The sequence below is a fragment of the Bombus bifarius genome, unplaced genomic scaffold, assembly GCF_011952205.1.
Source record: "Bombus bifarius isolate JDL3187 unplaced genomic scaffold, Bbif_JDL3187 scf7180000008062, whole genome shotgun sequence".
NCBI classification, from domain to species: domain Eukaryota; kingdom Metazoa; phylum Arthropoda; class Insecta; order Hymenoptera; family Apidae; genus Bombus; species Bombus bifarius.
The window spans coordinates 418,998-436,470 of NW_022884426.1; the positions used below are offsets into that span (position 1 = coordinate 418,998).

The following is a 17,473-nucleotide window of genomic DNA, read 5'->3' on the forward strand; positions in this document are numbered from 1 at the left end:
TGCGTTTCCTCTTAATCCATTTCCCCTTTAACGTTCATTCTGATTCTGGATTACATGCTTCAATTTTTAAAGCAATTATAATACCGTACGTAATAAAAATAGAACAGGAGGAAACCTGGAAATTGATGAGAAATAGTAAAGGTGCAACGACGTATATATTTTAGTCGAATTTATTTCGACTAGTAAGTACAATATTTGGTACAAAATAGTTGAGCATGTTGCGTTATATACGGTATGCTGGACGTGCTCACTTTAAAAATGGCAATTGAAATGAACGCTGTGTTCGTCAAATGTTATTAACGTTTGTACATACGTGTTTGCATGATGGTATTAAGAAATACAAACGATAAGTATGTATCTTTATACATTAATAACATACATGTAAAAATACGTAAATATTGATATTTAAGAATCGAACAATTCGATCACATATCGTGTAAACTTCACGAACGTATTGCCTATGAGATGACTGACTTTGAAACAATCCCAAGATTTGCTCCAAGATCAGATAATTTTCCTCCGTCCATAACATTCATCACTTTTTACATTTGTATCAAAATCAAGAAAAAGTACTGTACAACGAAAAGTGGCAAAGAAGAAAATAAGCTATAAGAAAACAGCGAAGAAAACAAAGAATAAAAGAAATAATAATATGGCTTGTTACAGAATACAATATATAAAGATAGGAATTGCATGAAATATTTCAAACTCAATTAAACATCACACAAAATCGTCAATGTTCTCTTTTCTATACACATTCGGTATCTCACGCGAGCTCCGAATATAAAATCCAATCAGTCTCCAACATCAGAATCTCCATCTCCTATGGCATACAGTAGGTGAAACGCGATTCCTAGTAGTGCTGTTCCTATTAAATCACCTGCTGCAGTTAGATATGGTATTGCAGAACTATCTGGGTCCATTCCTCGTATCCACATCCATACAACCATCAATTGTGTGATGTATAACAATAATACTACCTAACGTTCAAACGAAAATACGAATGCAATGATCTAATTGTTCATTGCGTTTTTTATTGATTATATAATACAAGCGCTGATGAAAAATTGGCTGTATACCTGTACTAAAGCGGCAGTCAGATAAACAATGAGAAATATAGGTGTAAAGGAAGTATGACCAGCTTGGAGGTAACTAATGGTATAGCTAAATATCAAATGACCAGGTATTACCATTGTTAACAGAACTCTAGCAGTTCTTGCGTGTCCGCCTGCAATACATTCCCATTGTACCATATGGAAGACATCTTAAGTTTAGTTATAATTGACGTACCTTTGGTACAGAAAACGTAGAACGGGTTGAAACGAACGACGGGTATTTCTTGATTATTAAATCGGCAATCTTTATGCAAAGACGTCGATATTCTACTAGCCTGAACAGCAGCTAGATTACCACCAACGCCGTTTATTACTAATTGAAATACTGCTATACCTTTGTAATTGGATACCGTATAATCTAGTATCAAACCACCCATACTAAAATTAATAGAAACATTGCTGTTAAGCGACCAATGTTGATTTTTGCATGCGACAATTGCATGCATTTTCAAAATGAAGAATATGTAAATACCTGCTAATTAACATTGCACATATCACAGGTGCCCAGCCGTAATCTAATATTTCCTTGGTAAATGGATTTTTAGCTGCGATATAATACCAAAGTGGCGTGACAATGACATGAAATATTATTAACATGGGTGCTATCCATTGTGCATATTCTGAAATAATGTTGCGAATGTTTGGTTAGTGGAAAGCTATTCTACTTTTAAACAACTGTATACACTTTTGTGTTTACATATACATATATACAAATATACATATTTACCTGTTGCTTTGAATAGAAGAGATGCTATTCCTGAAAGAAGCATCAAAGTGGTTAAATCACCAAGGGAAGCTGCAATCGGTGTTGCTATATTATCTGGATCGATGTTTATCCGCTTGGATAATAATATAACTGCGACCATCACCAAGCTCAACAAAAAGCTTGCTATGGATGCAGTAACTAAGGCACTGGCGCATAACAAAAGCGCGTGGTAAATATCAAACTGTGCTTCTGGAATCCAACCAAGTATGATAGCAGCTAAAGAAGCCAATAAGCCTACTACGGTTGCTTGACATTGTATTAAAGCAAGATTTCCAACGATCAAAGTCCATTGCTGTTTCTTTGTATCCATGTGTCCAAGATTTGCATGAGTTGAAAATCGTGAAGCTAATGTCATTTCCAAGTTTCCTTTCAAGCCAAGCAATGCTGGCACCAATATATATACTTCGGATACTGTTTGATATACAGGCCAATGCTACAGGAAAGAAGGAAATCAACCGACGTGTGCGTTTAAACATTTTCTCAATGTTTTTATATTGCGCTCCTATCAAATTCGGTACTCGTACGTACCTGCACAACATCCAGTAACATACTGGCAGCCACCATACCAAAACCAGCTAACAGAAAAGGCACAAACATTTGTATAGATATAGACCAAACATTCTCATCTCTGAATTGCCTAAATTGAGTGTCTCGTGTAACTGATTTTTTCGCATCATCGTTAATACATTGATGATCAATTGGCGATGGTATAAGTCGCTGTGTATGTTCTCCATCGCTTTCTGTTTCTTCATCAGTTTTAATTTCCACTTCCATGGTAATATCGGAAATATTCGATCGAAGTGATTCATCACTATCTAGTCCCACCATTCTGTTTACGCGAAATTTCTTTTCTGATTTTCTCTGTCGTATGTCTGATAAATTACTTGCGTTCACCTTCATTCCTACATTAGCATGGCTCATTCTTGATAAATCGCTTTCCAAGCAGTACTATCGAAAACTGTAACGAAAAAGATGATCGCTGCTATTCTTTTGAACTCTGACAAAGATTGCGAATTTGCATCTTAATCAGAAGAATGTGAGTGTAATTGTTGTAACTGATGTGTAATTAACGAGCATTACTATTATTACTATTATTGTTATCATTATTGTTATTATTATTATCATCATCTACAGCATCAACGTCTTCATCCTCCTGTTCTTCATCATCGTCATTGCATTTATCATTATCATTATCATCATTATCATCGTCCTCATTATCATCATCATCATCATCATCATAATCATCATCATTATTATCGTCATCATCATCATCGTCAATGTCATCATGATCATTATCACTGTCATCGTTTTCGTCATTACTACCACCATCGCTATTATCATCATTAACATTATTGCATTGCTCGAGAGTTTCCATCTTTGATATATTTTCTCTCTTCACCATATAATTAACAATAATTACAATGCTGTACAGTAAAAGAAAGATCTCTTTTCATTGCACATAGGACAGCTTATCTTTTTATTCTTGCTGTACAAAACTGTCAAACGAAAATTAGCATCGTATAAGAAAAAGCATGCATTCTGTACAGAAAAAAGTATTTATTGTGTGTTCATTTTGAAAGTACATAATATTTCCATATCTTACGCATCGGATGACATTAGGCGTGAATTGACTAATTCTTAATGATCGATATCGATATTTGCATCCATTATCCATTTGGGATGAAGTCAAACGCATTGCTTTTTACCTGTTTTGTAATCGATTGTTTCGTAATCATGATCGAATGGAAAATTCGATGAAAACAATTCATAACGGAGAAACGAGAAAATGAAAGACAATGAAACACAATTTCATGGTCGTGAAGTTAATGACAAGATCAAAGTAATTGGCGAATATGATACGAGTAAAATTATGAAAGTCAAAAAATGAACGACAGTGAAATTAATAGAATTCGTATAATGATACGTTTAAACATTTAATAGATATCTACCGATATAAAATTTTAGAAATAATAATATCCAGAGTAAATGAAGGTTCGTTATCTAAAAGATTGCCATAAAATAGAAAATGGTTATAGCTTGAAATAAAAGTGTAATTGTTTATAACAATAATCTATCATGAAAAACGATATTATATTGTACAAAAAATTTGATCGAGATAGAGATGCTACAGGTTAAAATGCCATGTTTATGTGTAAAAAAAGGTGTTTCCATTGTAATTGCATAATTGCATAGCTTAATATTTTTGATTTTACGTACGAGATATTTAACATTGATAAAGATATTCTGGCTGTTAGTAGTATTTTTATAAATAATCTTTTGGCAATAAAACAAGGAAATACTGTATTGCCAAATTGATGATGTTTCAACGTGGAAAACATAACCTCGATGCCGTATAACCTACCTTGAACGTATAGTACGGCTCCATATTCGTTCGTCGTTCAACCACGTGGAGGCGTTCTCAGTTACCAGCGAAAAAGTATGAACAGCTGTAATACGAAACATTAATAATCTAGTTATTGAACCGTGAATGATGTATGCACTCTTTCATGGTACATATGTACGTGTTATATAATATTCACGCAATGCAATATGTATATCGACGAGTTCAAGTTTGACGAGTTTAAAGTCGTAATTTCGAACTATTGAGTTAAAGATGTACTAGAGATACGCGAGATCATATAGATAAAAAACAGACAATTGGATAATAAATGGTTGATGATAAACGATATAACTGATTTTATTGTTTGTATGGAAACGTAACAAAAAAAGAAATTTACTTTACCGATACGTTTCAGTTTGTAAAAATGATAAAAAGCGAAACTAATCTGAGAACGAATTTTCTGAATATTATGAAAATCTATAAAATAGGATTAGTATTTTATATTGCAATGTTAACGGAGGTGGCAGTTGTCATGTACTCTTCCATAAATGAAATTGTTTCTTTCGTTAAATATAAGAAATTAAATTTACATAAAACAAACAGGAAAACAGGAATATGCTGAACATATGTTTAGAATGCAAAAAGAAATTTTTATAAAGTAAATTGGGAAATTAAAGTAATAAACAAAAAATTATACAATTATTTATTTTTGTATATATTCTTTCACGTACGTACGACTAAATGCATAATTTCCTAAAAATGCAAGAGAAAGGTACATGCTTAAAAAAAAATGTAGTCTTGTGTTGAATAGTAGAACAAGAAATTTAATAAAAGCTTTGATGATCGTAAAATAATGCAAAAATATTGATTTCGGAGGAAAATTCAATAGGAAATCGAAGGAAAAAATAAAGAAAACACGCGGCTGCTTTGTAATAAATTCATCTTATTACAAACGAAGACTAATTAATTTAGATGCAAGTTACCCTGGGCATAGGGGATATACACGGGGGAATGATGCTCGAAATACTTTATCTGGGCAATGGGCATAGTGCCCGTAAGAGAGTTCTGTCTAGACGATGCATGCGTATTATATGAGACTTCGACGAGTTAGTTTGCGTCCATTGTGCGCCTTTCTATTGTCAAATCGATCACACGTTATTTACGTCATATCATTTGAAATAGAATCGGATAATTGTTTTTCTTTTTAATAATAATGGATTCATATACATGATAAATATTATTTAGTGGTTTATTACTCTTATATTATCAAGATTTAGTGTAATATTACAAGGTAAGAGAATTTCTTATTTATTCGTGTCTACTAAATTTTTAGTACAAATTTTAATCTTCTTTTCTCGTATCCCCTTTTTTTTCTCTTTCTCTCTCCTCCCCGTGTATTCTTAATCGGATTCGTTTGCTCGTTCATTTGCATTTCTTCGTTACACGCTTTCGATCCAGATAAAGTTAGATCCAACACTTGTATATAATTGATTGCATAATTAAGAAACACTTGAAAGCTCTTTGTTACATAATACTTTCAATTAAAACAAAACTGAGACATTAAATATACAGCTACATCACGCGAGAGGTGACCCTATTAATTTATCAATGTAATCATGATAATCGTATCACATTGTATGTACGTGCGAAATTTTTTGCATAACCCATATATTTAAAGACAGTTTCCTTAAGGGTTCACATACTTTCGCGACTGTTCAAACGTTTCCCACTATAGCTGATTAATATAATAAATATCAAATTATGGAAGAGAGAGAGAGAGAGAGAGAGAGAGAGAGAAAGGAAATAAGAGAAAAGAAGGAAATAAAAAAGCACGAAATAAAACACGCCAGTACCGTAATTAATTTCAAATTTGAATAAAGTGACAGTGCACGAGTTTCGAAGAATCTGCGATGGGTCGCAGAAAACATCGGAGCAAAGGAAGCAAGTTACCACCGTTGAGATCGTCGAAATGTAACGTCGCTTGTGAGAAATCAACGACTTGCGATGAAACGAAAGCGAAGGAAGAGAGAGAAAGAAGAGGAACAACAGAGAAAACTATAACACCCGATGTTATGCGTTACCAGAAAGAAAGGACAGACTGTTTTCACCAAACGAATGATCCAATCGGTGTACGTTCGCGATTAACGTATCCTTTGGTTCAGCTGTCTTTATTAATCAACTCATCGATATTATCAGAGGAGAATGAGAGCGTAGAGGACGAATGCATCGAATTAAAGGTAAAGCCACGGTTCGTATTCGTGTCTAGCCTTTGTATGGTTTGCTCGAAGAAGTCTCAGTTATTCTGTGAGCGTTGCCAAATGGTGTCTTATTGCTCGATAATGCATCAAACCCAGGGACTGTCGCAGCATCGTGAGTTGTGCGAAGCACTGACAGAGATTCATTCGTCCATCGTCTTGACACTCTCTGATGGTTCTGGCGTGCAATTGGACGCGGACCAGTACCGTATTTATCGGCTAAAATTGCTGGCGATACTCGAGTCTGAGGTCAAAAGATCGTTGGATCTTTGGGAAAAAGAAATCATATTATATCCTAGAGTTTGTCGAGTTTGTCGTCGATTTAGCGAGAAACTGATCTGCTGCGTGCACTGCGGAATGGAATTCTTCTGCGAGGAACATGGTGACGAACATAAAAATTGGTGCGAAGAGTTCCGAGTTTATCAAAGAATTTTGCACCTCCAACACAAACACGGTTACGTTAATCCGAAAATTCCGAACGTGCATCTGGAAATGTTCGTCGCACAGCCAGAATTCGATTTCGATAAATTAATGCATCGAATTTACGGGAATTCTTTATATTATCGTCAAATGGATTGTTATACGTACGCTCTGTTATCGCATCTGTGCACTATCCCACTGACAGCCCTTTATTCCATGCAGATTTCTTGCCCCGAATGGCGAAATAGAACCGATTGGACTATTCATATACTCGGCGCGGAATTCCAATTCGAAGGTATACACTTAGACGTCTGGGAGAAACTGTTTCTTCATTTCTTACCGAACTTACAGAAGCTCCATTTGATTCTGATCGGACCAGAGTTACAATTACCGAAAGACGTCCCACCTAGATTTTTATCCATGGTTCAACTTTGTAAGAAATGTAAATCCGCTGGTCGAGCTGTTATCGTTACGTTTAAACCGGAGAAGCTTTATCACTGCTTGGTTCGCGACCCATCGCAAACTCTTGCTACTCCTGATTTAATTTGTCTCTACAATCCTGGTCTCTATCGGACGACTGGGTTTGCAGGAAAAGACACATGGCTCGAAACGATACGCGAGTTTTCCAAGACGTTAGCTCCAACCACCATCACGTCTTACACTGCGCAAGAAATGCTTTGGGAAATAAATCGAATAAATTCCGTCGCTGACGTCGAAGTTCTTTTACAACCGTGTAAAAATCCATTTGCGTCGGTCAAGCCAGACCGAAACTTCGTTAGCGATAATACTAACCCTCTTATCTATAAGAATTACTACATTACCATTGTCAAAGGGAAATCGATTGTACTCTAGTCCTCTGTATCGCACACGCGGATAAAGTATACACGCGCGCCTTGTATACGCTCTTATCGTTAGATTTACTATGTATCAACTGCAAAGTGTATGCTTTTACGGCTTGAAAACTCGTCAAGTGTACGCGAGTTTGAGAAATTCCCAACTAGGTAGGAGCAGACAATTGGCAGGACATTATTTTTCATTCGGAAGTAGGTAAAAAATGTAGAGTAAAAGAGTTTTCCGCTTTGAAGAAAATAAAGTTGGAACTTGTATAATCAAGAATTAGTCTGATAGTACGTGCGTACTCGATGAATCGAAGGGCTCTTGACAAACTCGGCTCTAGCGTCTTTATGCATACTTATATGTACATTTTTTTACCGTTTTAATAAATCATCCTCACGAGACGATTTCTCCTGTCTCCGTGTATTTTTGTATTCCTGATTTCCACATGTTCAACGTCGATTCGCATAATTTTTCCGATATCAGAACGACCGAACAATAAGTTGATGTATCTGAGGTACCAGGACTGTGCTCTCGTTCCTCTTGCATTTCAGGATTTACGTTTAATTACGTAGACGAATTAGTTGATTGAAATGTGTGTCAGGGGCATCGTTGATTCTTTTCAGAAAGATCGAAGTGGGATCGGAGTGGAATGGAGGAGGAATCGACCAAGACGGACGAACGTTCTCGCCGAAGATCGAGTAAATGAAAACATATACGTGGCATTGAGCGCAAAAGCGAGCTAAGCTACTTCTTCTCTAAATGCGAGTTTACAACGTTGTTTTATTCGCTTCTGCTCTCAATGTTTCGTATCGTCGTACATCGGAAACGGTTTTCCGTTCGATTTTTTTTCGTTTGGTCAACTGTAAGTGAACCGCATATTTTTCAAAAACGAGTACAATTATAGTTATGGTTACGATTATCAGCTAATTTGCGTATATATCACAGATGAAACTGCATTAATTAAATAACTTAGGTTCTCTGACACGCGCTTACAAGGGCGTTGAGGCCCGTTTCAGACGCGTTCGTTAGTTTGGTAGAACGATTTTGTCGAGAAGATCCGTTTTATTAGATTTTATTGCCATAATACTATGGATACGTTTGAAATACACGTACGTTCGAAACGGATCTTTCTACATCCATTAGAAGATCGACCAAATCGTTTCACTAAATTACTCGACTACACTTTCGTCCACACACGGTAAGTTACTAAAATTACTCGCCACTCGACTAAACCATTGAAACGTCTTACTAAACTACTCGACTAAATTATTAGTCGCGTCTGAACGAGCCTTTACATTACGCACGCATACATGTACGCAAGTATATAAATATACTATAGTAAGTTGAGCCAGACATTGAAATACAATATGAATCGTGAAAATTATATACAAAGGACAATTCGTATTGTTGATCACTGTATTCTAGATCAAACGTACCAGTAGTTATTTGCGAATATATTTGCCGCTTATGCGTATGTGTACATTACCGCTCGTAAGCGTTCGAAACAACGCTTTAGTTGATTTACAGTTTATAAAAATCCTTCTTATCTCATCTGTGTTTCAGAGACGGTAAAACCAATTTTATCGTGTTGTAAAGATAAAATAACAATAATACAGAATGTAGCCGTTATTTGTTAACACGTAACTTTGGCTCGTGATCCAGTAATTAAATTACATCCTGTGGCAAAAATAAGGAAAAGAAGTTCGAATACTTTCGAGCGGTATACACGTGTGTCTTTTGTACTGCTTTCAAAATCAAAGAAAGTGATAGAAAGGAAAAAGAGGAATACAGAGGAGAAGTAACAAAGAGTAGGAAAGGTATCAAATATATTTGACGCGTAAATTATAATTGGCTATGGAAGAATTCAACGATTGGAGAAAAAGAAGGGACAGACGAGACCCAGGCAAAGGATATTTGAGCGAGAAAGAATAGCGAAGAAAACGCGAAAGTACGATCAGCAAGAAGAAGCATACTCGTCACGTGCGTTGTTCGTACTTATGGTTAATACATACGATTAATCGAACCCGGTGACGATTAAAAGCAGCACGGACGTTAAGAGAAACACAATAGGGGAACTAGTAGGTTGAGTTACCGAGTTGTGAGAGTTATCACAGTGGGAAGGCCAGTTTTTGAGGCACGCCGCATACGCTACCACGTGAGCGATGTAATTTTGCTCGAAAGTGCCACGAATCAAGTGGGAGTACGGACCTGAAAAATATTTAAGAATTAATTATATTTCTTCAAGTAGAATATAGAGTCAGAAATTGAAGAATATAAGTTTGATAGATGTCGTAGAAATTGATAACACAAAATTATATTTTGTTTTATGTTTTAGAATTATCGTAAAATATTATGACACAATAAAGCTACCTTCTGGAAGTTAATCTGCAATAAATAGAATGGTATCTGTCAATGTCAAACATACAGCAATTTCGTCAGTTGAACAGTGCATTATGCAATGTTGATTGTCGAGTTATATAGATAAGATAGAGACGCTTTTTCCAATTTGATGCGCTATCTTAATTAATTTTAGCGGTATTATTTACAGCAGGCTAGCTCCTACTTCATCATTAATATCCAATCGATAAGATCTGTCGTTAATTTCCATATCTCGATAACGTCGGTAGACGAAAGCAAGCAAAGGTAATATATTTTACCTATAGCGTAGACTCCAACGTCTTCGCCCCCGTGAGTTTCATCTTCCAAGTATATGCCAGCCATATGGGGGTAATATGGTTCATCGCGTTCCTTGTCTTGATCGACAGGTCTCCATGTTTCGTTAACGTTGTTACTATCGTTTCGCCTATGATGATAGAATCCCGGACCATTGATGTAGCTGAGCGTTTCGTAGGACTGTATTTTTGGGTTGTTTGGATCGTTGGCGAAACCAAGGATATCGTTTCCACGTTTCGGATAACCATTCATGGTGAACGCGTGCGAGTGGTCCGCAGTTACGATCACCAACGTTTCTTCCAGTTTAACTTCCTGCAGAGCGACCGATATCGCCTCTTCGAGTTCCGATAATTCCCTCAACGCTAGCTTCGCCCAGTTATGGTGATGCGCCATGTCTATTCTTCCACTCTCCACCTATGCCAGCAACGAATATTTTTAACCGCTTTGAACGAATGATTTTGATAAAGTTCTGGCATAAAGTTGGATCTGTTTAACCATTCACTCACCATTAAAAGAAAACCTTTGTCATTTTTCTTAAGCAACCGAACAGCCTGCTGAGTCATCTCAGCTAAGCTCGGTGTTTGCTCCGTCTTCACAGCATGGTAAGGGAGATGACTAGGAGCAAAAATTCCGAGAATTTTCGACGTATTAGCGATATCGACGGAAAGAAGCTGTTCGAGATTGGTCACCACTTTCCCGTCGGGATTATTCTCAGCCCATACATCCGCCAAATTTTGTCCATCTCCTCTGACACACGTATCGGGATCTATCGGCTCCATTGGTAAGCCCATATGTTGCGCTCCACCGCCCATAATCACCTAACGTTAATTAAACGATCGTTAGACGAACGTTCGAAGCGGCAACGAATACGTATGGAAATGTAGTGGCTCGCCAAAGTATCTGGACAACTGATCGTGGAATATCTTTGTGAACATATTATTACGCACGCTATATAAAGCATTTTGAAGACGAGGAACGATCATCGCGATTATAACAGTACAGAATTTGAAACGTATATATCGAAAATGTGCATTGTACGATAAAAGTTTACGACATCGTTATTGCAAACACGTACGCTTAACGTAAATACGAATAGTAAATTACGTGTCCTAATACTTATGGCGAACAGGGTACGCGAAATCAAGGGAAAGGACAAATGCATTCCCTTACCTTGAACTTGTTTCCTGGTTCGTCTTCGATTAGTTGTCTCGCGATATCCTTTACGCAACCTTTATATTGCGCCGGTATCGACGTATCGCATTCCCAGTCGCGATTATTAGTATGAGCGTATAATCCACCCGGAGTAGCATGCGTGATCCGAGTTGTCGTGACAAACCCTGTATTTCGCCGAACGATCCAGCAAAAAAGGAAATGAGAAAATCATCCAAAATTTGTCAACGACCGAGTCGCTTTATCTTGTATTAACGCGTCTCTTTCGTTTCATATTTGATGCGAGTTTATACTAGGAAAAAGATGCTTGTTCTCGCGTTTCCTTCATTCACCGACATATTGGAAAGTAATGGCGAAAAAGCGAGAGTTACGAGCGTTATGCCCTAGATAAAGCGGAAAGTTGGCTCGCGACCTTCTCTCTGCCGTGTCGTTTTCGAGCTCGTCCCGGCAAGGTCTATTCGATACTGATGTTTAATGTTTAACACCGGTAGCTGGCCGTGAGTAGGTCGTCGTTGCTAACGAGTCACGTTCACGTCAGTCCCGGTTCTATCTATGCGTATCGACCATTCCATTCGGTCAATTATACGTATGTATAGTTACGCTTGATACGTGCATCTACATGTACCTATATATATAGATGTACCATATATATATATATGGTATATACATATATACATATATATGGTATATATATTATATGGTATATATATATATAAGGTATATATATATAAGGTATATATATATATGTATATATATATACCATATATATATATATAAGGTATATATATATGTATATATATACCATATATATATATAAGGTATATATATATAAGGTATATATATATAGGTATATATATAGGCATATATATATATACCATATATATAGGTATATATATATATACCATATATATATATATACACCATATATATATATATACCACATATATATATATATGGTATATATATGGTATATATATGGTATATATATATATATATATATGTGGTATATATATATATATATGGTGTGTATATATATATATATACCACACATACACTCTAAATTTCTGGCGATATCTATTTTCATCTGTCTATTTACGTATTTGCAAGGGGTTATCAGTTCAGCCCTTTGCCCTATCATTTTCTTCTTTTCGCAAGGATAAAAGGCGGCTTACCGGTATCCATGCCACTTTCTTGCGCCCAATCTGCGACAGTCGTAACTTTGCTCTCCTTGTCGGTTTTGTTATTACACCGATTAAACGAAGCTTTCGTATCTAATCCAATAACCTTGTATCGGCATTTAACACCGGAAAATATCGCGGTAGCTGTCCCAGCTGAATCGGGTACTTGTTTGTCGGTGTTGTACGTCTATAAAGAACAGCTCGAATAGAAATTTGTCCGGCTACGAAACTTTTGCAAACCGCTGTACGCGTATACGCGTATAAGTACCTTGGCGAATCCAGTGTTAGGAAAATTTTCGAAAGCCAATTTGTATTCCTCGCCGGTGTTACCCTTGATTTGGCCTTTGTATATTCGACCAGCTGTGATCGTAGATACTCCCATACCATCACCGATAAAGATAATTACATTCTTAGCGCGATTTTCGTTGTTTCGATAAGCCAGAATTCTTTGAAGATTCTCTTGGCCGGATTTTAGCCAAAAGGACATATCTGTAAAGAGTAAAGAAACACGCTCGTTTGTAATATCATAGCGAATAACTACGAGATTACCGATGTTTACGTAAATTTGTATTTTTATCAGGGACCGTAACCGTTATGACCCAAATTTAAGAAAGCTACAGAATACGAATTCATATTTTACTTGGAACGATTTTGGCTAGGATTAACCATTAAACACGACTAAAATTTTGTTAGTCATCATTATCGATAAATATTATGGACGATACACGTTTTTATTGGTTATCGATAACTATTATCGATAGGAGAACTATCCTTTTAGTAGGTACCTGTAACCATCGCCGATAACGAAAAATTATTTTTCTGCGTGCTTTCGATCATCGTCAATTTTTATCGAATTTGAACGAAAACGAACCATTTCGTTTCGAGTTACTCGAATTTAAATTGCTGGAATTCAGGAAACACGACCGATCTGGACGAAGCTCGAAGTGCATGCACATGTAGTAGAAACGTGAACGGTGTTTAATAAGCGATTTAAAAGCGTGGAAAGTGGCGACCTTGGTAATGTCAGTTCACGAGTTCGTGAGTCTTGGATGCCACGTAATTGTCAATTCGAATAATTATAAAGATAATCGATTCTTATCAACATGCCAGGACGTGTTTGTCGCAAAGAGCGGCAAGTACTATTTTATCTAATATTCAAAATTTGCTTTTTGATAAAAGCCGAAGTGGGTCAAATAATTTGGAAATATCAACAAACCTTCGTAATGGGTAGCATTTCGAGGTAGAGAATTTGCGAGCTCGAGAAATCCCAACAGAGAACACGCTAATACGGCCAGACACCTCATCTTTGTGGAATTTGTAAATCTGTAACAGATTTTATACCATGTTGAATCGTATATCGTATCGTTGGTTCTTCGGTAACGCGACTTGTCGCGAAACGATCACTTAAAGAATTTAAGTTATTTTCGTATATGCTACTTCCATATCGGTGGTTGATATATGGTAATGCAATTGTTTCAACAATTACGAAAGAATGGAAACAAAAGAACTTTTATCACTTGTTCGTTAAATAAATAGAACAAAGATCCAATAATACGCGACAGAGGCAGAGAAAGAAAGAGATATAGAAACCAGAGGTGGTATTTACAACTACAGTATGATGGATTTTGTGGTCAATGACTGGCCGTTCTTCTAGGTAAACATATATATATTTATATTTATATATATATATATATATACACATATATGTAACAGTAGTCGGCTATTGTAAGTTAATCGTGGCTGTTGGTTCATTAGTTATAATTTAAGGTTTCTTTGATTCGTGCATTGGCCGATTGAATAATAGGCGGCGAAAGAAAGATAGGAAGCGTTTTTTCTCGATGAGGCGAGAACAATTGGTTTGGTGTTTGCGCGTATCGGACAGGTTGATAAAAAGGGAGAGGGATATGAGGTGAACGAGTAACAGGCAATGAAAAGGGGAGCTGGTATTCGGGTCAGTCAGCGGAGTAGCGAAAACGTGCCGATACACATCCTGACGTTCGTAACAAGGCTACTGTATAGGTAGCGCGCGAAAAGATAGCAAAGATAGGAAGACGAGTCGCGAACAGCGAATGACTATTGTCTTTAACCTATATAGCTGCGATACACGGTCACTGTGCATACCGACCGAGAGTCGAGAATCGAAAGTCGATAGTCGAAAGTCGTTCGAATAGTCGTGCTCGATCGTAAAATCGTTGTCGTGCTTGACGGTTCAGCGCTTTGAAGCGGTTTGGCGGTATTTTGCTGGCGCAATAAAGGGGAACGATACTCGTGAAAATTACCTACCCAAATAACTCGATCCGTAAATGGATCATGCTACGTGACAAACGTCTTCTTCCGCCCGTGTGGTACGTTATAGAATAGGTTCTAGTTGTAGATCTCACGGCGTTTACTGTCGTTAGCAGGCACGTGTTTCGAGTGGGATCATCCTTCAACGGTTGACGAAAAGGATCACCGTGGACGAACGTGAGTTAGCAGTGAGAAGGCGAATGGATTTGTCCGATTCGATCGAAATCGGTTGATCCTGTTCGGTGGCGATGTCCCGAATTTTTACAAACACAAAGAGACAGCGATGAGAGCAGCAGTCAGCGATAGTAGCAACAGCAACGGTAACAGTCGATAGAAGAGTAACGGCGCGATATCGATGATGCGAATTAAGAACTGTATCGTCGTTCGGTAGATTTTATCCGGCGGTTATTACCTGACCGGAACGTGATGCCGTATTAACGCCAATACAGCGGCACTGAGGAAGTTTGTCACTTTATATAGCGTTTCAAAGGCCCTGGTAGATTGTGCACGAGGTGGAGAGCGTGCAAGGGACACTGAGAGTACAGATTCTCGAGGAGAGAAGTGGTTTGGGGAGAAGGGGAACCCCTCGTGTACTGCTAATCCGAGCGTAATTGAGCTGCTCGGTGCCATTATGTCTTATGTCCGCGAAAGATTAATTCGAACGCGGATCTCAAAGCATCTTGCGAGTCGCCAATTCTCCACTGTTGCTCTTTATCGCTCTTCCTCGCTCTTCTTTAGCTTTGCCACCTTTTTTCCCCTTCCTCCCGCCCCCTCTTCGTCCAATTTTTCCTCTCAACGATTTTTCGACAACCGCTTTCGAGCCAACGTCGCCTTGATTTTTGTTTACGCCCTCTTCGCTCAAATTAATTTGTCGTATGAAAAACTGTTACAGCGATCGTTCGACGTTGCAGGAACCGATCATCGACCGATCGATCGACAGATTTTAACGATTGCCGATATCGAGTAGCGAATTTTCAATCGTCGTAAAGTGAAAAGGCAAAGAAAAAAACGCAAAGCGAGGGGAACAGACACGATCGAGAAAAGAAAAAGACAAGAAGAGGAAAGAGGAGAAAGATTTTGTCTGCGATAAAAATCCCGATATTACATTATATGCCGGTATCCGTTTCCTTTTCTTCTTCTTTCATTTTTTGCTAGTTTTATCGCTAATCTCACCTTGCAGCGACATATCCGACGCGAGATCGGGAAATGTAACGAGCATGAGATCGATGTGCTCGCGCATAATCTCACGAGTGCCGTGTGTCAAAAACAATGACAGCAAAACGAAGAGGGATGCAGATTAGCCAATCACGATTTCCAAGTTGCCACGAGCCTTAAGAGGTGAGACGAAAGTTTGACGCACGATTGGTCGGAGATAGGAACTCGCGTGTTGATTCGATGTTGATCTCCACGTTCTGTGCACGTGACGAGTACGAAATAAGCAACTTTCAAAGTTCTCACGACCAATGCGTGATCGGCGTTCACATTTCACAAACACCGGCTGAACATCGTGATCACTAGCTGATAACGATAATCACGGGTATTGTCATCGTGCGTGTTAAAACTCTCTGCATTTCTTCCTACTTAATCCACTGCTTTTTTCCGTGCCGCTATCTATTTTCTACGATATGTCGAGCTGAGTTTTATTTCGGGGCACTCCGAATTTGTGACTCTTTTTACGACGCAAGATAGTTTATAACGTAAACCAGTTGACTTTTTTCTCTCGATAGACTATCGAAATAGTTCACCGCAAGTCCAAACTGCTCGAAGATACATACATCTTTCTATTATCGCAAAATAGTACTTCGTTTGTACGAACTTCATTTGCTGCAACGAAATCGTAGTTGATGCCTGATTAAATAAACGTTGATCGGATTCGCTTACTTGAACGTGAATCGTTATTACGTAAACGAAAAATCATTGGTTGTGGGGATAATCAGAGGATTCTTGTTACCTAAACTCCGATTATACTGTCGATTATACCAATATATTATCTTTGGTTTAGCAATTTTACATAAACGGAGTTCTACCATATATATCTGACTTGTGAAAAAGAGAGGAGATTAATTGATACGAGCACTTCCTACTTACTATTCGTTGTCGATGTCAGTACTGCATTTGGTATAATACCGGCATCGACAACGACTAAACTAAAAACTAAAGCCATTACATGATCATCCATCCATGAGACGGTGAAGTCATAATTACGACAACGATTTCCATCGATACCTCATAATGCATTTATTATGCAACTTACGTTTCGCATCGTTTCTTACTAAATGTGATAAAAATCAAATAAAATGCAAAGTTAAGTATTCTTTATAACTTCTTACATACGCATACTCTAGTCCATTCTTCTTAATATGCTATATAATAAAAATTGTAATTAATAACAGAGATACAATACTACGTATGCGGGATATATATTTTGCGAA

General features: G+C 37.4%; 3 protein-coding genes across 5 annotated transcripts; 1 reads left to right on the plus strand and 2 right to left on the minus strand.

Moving 5' to 3' along the window:
- Nucleotides 1-152: 152 nt before the first annotated feature.
- LOC117208380 (solute carrier family 41 member 1-like) lies at nucleotides 153-7,173 on the minus strand. Of its 3 annotated transcripts, XM_033449551.1 has the most exons (8): nucleotides 7,066-7,173; nucleotides 4,244-4,328; nucleotides 2,410-2,839; nucleotides 1,843-2,314; nucleotides 1,588-1,735; nucleotides 1,291-1,493; nucleotides 1,080-1,228; nucleotides 153-980 (listed from the first exon to the last, which is right to left on the minus strand). In XM_033449551.1, the coding sequence occupies exons 3-8, from the start codon at nucleotides 2,800-2,802 to the stop codon at nucleotides 795-797; spliced, it is 1,551 nt and encodes a 516-aa protein (XP_033305442.1). In that variant the 5' UTR covers nucleotides 2,803-2,839; nucleotides 4,244-4,328; nucleotides 7,066-7,173; the 3' UTR covers nucleotides 153-794. The 3 variants fall into 3 exon arrangements, with proteins under 3 accessions (XP_033305442.1, XP_033305443.1, XP_033305441.1); XM_033449552.1 differs by lacking the exons at nucleotides 4,244-4,328; nucleotides 7,066-7,173 and adding an exon at nucleotides 4,099-4,237; XM_033449550.1 differs by lacking the exons at nucleotides 4,244-4,328; nucleotides 7,066-7,173 and having other exon boundaries at nucleotides 2,410-3,097.
- On the plus strand, nucleotides 5,077-7,956 carry LOC117208379. The gene is made up of 2 exons (XM_033449549.1): nucleotides 5,077-5,513; nucleotides 6,103-7,956. Exon 2 carries the CDS (start codon nucleotides 6,133-6,135, stop codon nucleotides 7,747-7,749), a length of 1,617 nt encoding a protein of 538 aa, XP_033305440.1. The 5' UTR covers nucleotides 5,077-5,513; nucleotides 6,103-6,132; the 3' UTR covers nucleotides 7,750-7,956.
- A 1,389-nt stretch (nucleotides 7,957-9,345) lies between these two features.
- Nucleotides 9,346-15,603, minus strand: LOC117208378 (alkaline phosphatase 4-like). Its single transcript, XM_033449548.1, has 8 exons — nucleotides 15,039-15,603; nucleotides 13,972-14,078; nucleotides 13,024-13,244; nucleotides 12,750-12,942; nucleotides 11,578-11,744; nucleotides 10,914-11,225; nucleotides 10,392-10,821; nucleotides 9,346-9,942 (listed from the first exon to the last, which is right to left on the minus strand). The coding sequence occupies exons 1-8, from the start codon at nucleotides 15,065-15,067 to the stop codon at nucleotides 9,749-9,751; spliced, it is 1,653 nt and encodes a 550-aa protein (XP_033305439.1). The 5' UTR covers nucleotides 15,068-15,603; the 3' UTR covers nucleotides 9,346-9,748.
- Between the last annotated feature and the right edge of the window lie 1,870 nt (nucleotides 15,604-17,473).

Coding starts and splice junctions, on each gene's coding strand:
- LOC117208380 (XM_033449551.1), bottom strand. CDS start 2,802: ATGAGCCATGCTAATGTAGGAATGAAGGTGAACGCAAGTAATTTATCA. Junction 2,315..2,409: donor TGTTACTGGATGTTGTGCAG/GTACGTACGAGT, acceptor TCTTTCCTGTAG/CATTGGCCTGTATATCAAAC. Junction 981..1,079: donor TGACTGCCGCTTTAGTACAG/GTATACAGCCAA, acceptor TTTGAACGTTAG/GTAGTATTATTGTTATACAT.
- LOC117208379 (XM_033449549.1), top strand. CDS start 6,133: ATGGGTCGCAGAAAACATCGGAGCAAAGGAAGCAAGTTACCACCGTTG.
- LOC117208378 (XM_033449548.1), bottom strand. CDS start 15,067: ATGATCCATTTACGGATCGAGTTATTTGG. Junction 12,943..13,023: donor CTAACACTGGATTCGCCAAG/GTACTTATACGC, acceptor TGTTCTTTATAG/ACGTACAACACCGACAAACA. Junction 9,943..10,391: donor CGTTGGAGTCTACGCTATAG/GTAAAATATATT, acceptor AATATTTTTCAG/GTCCGTACTCCCACTTGATT.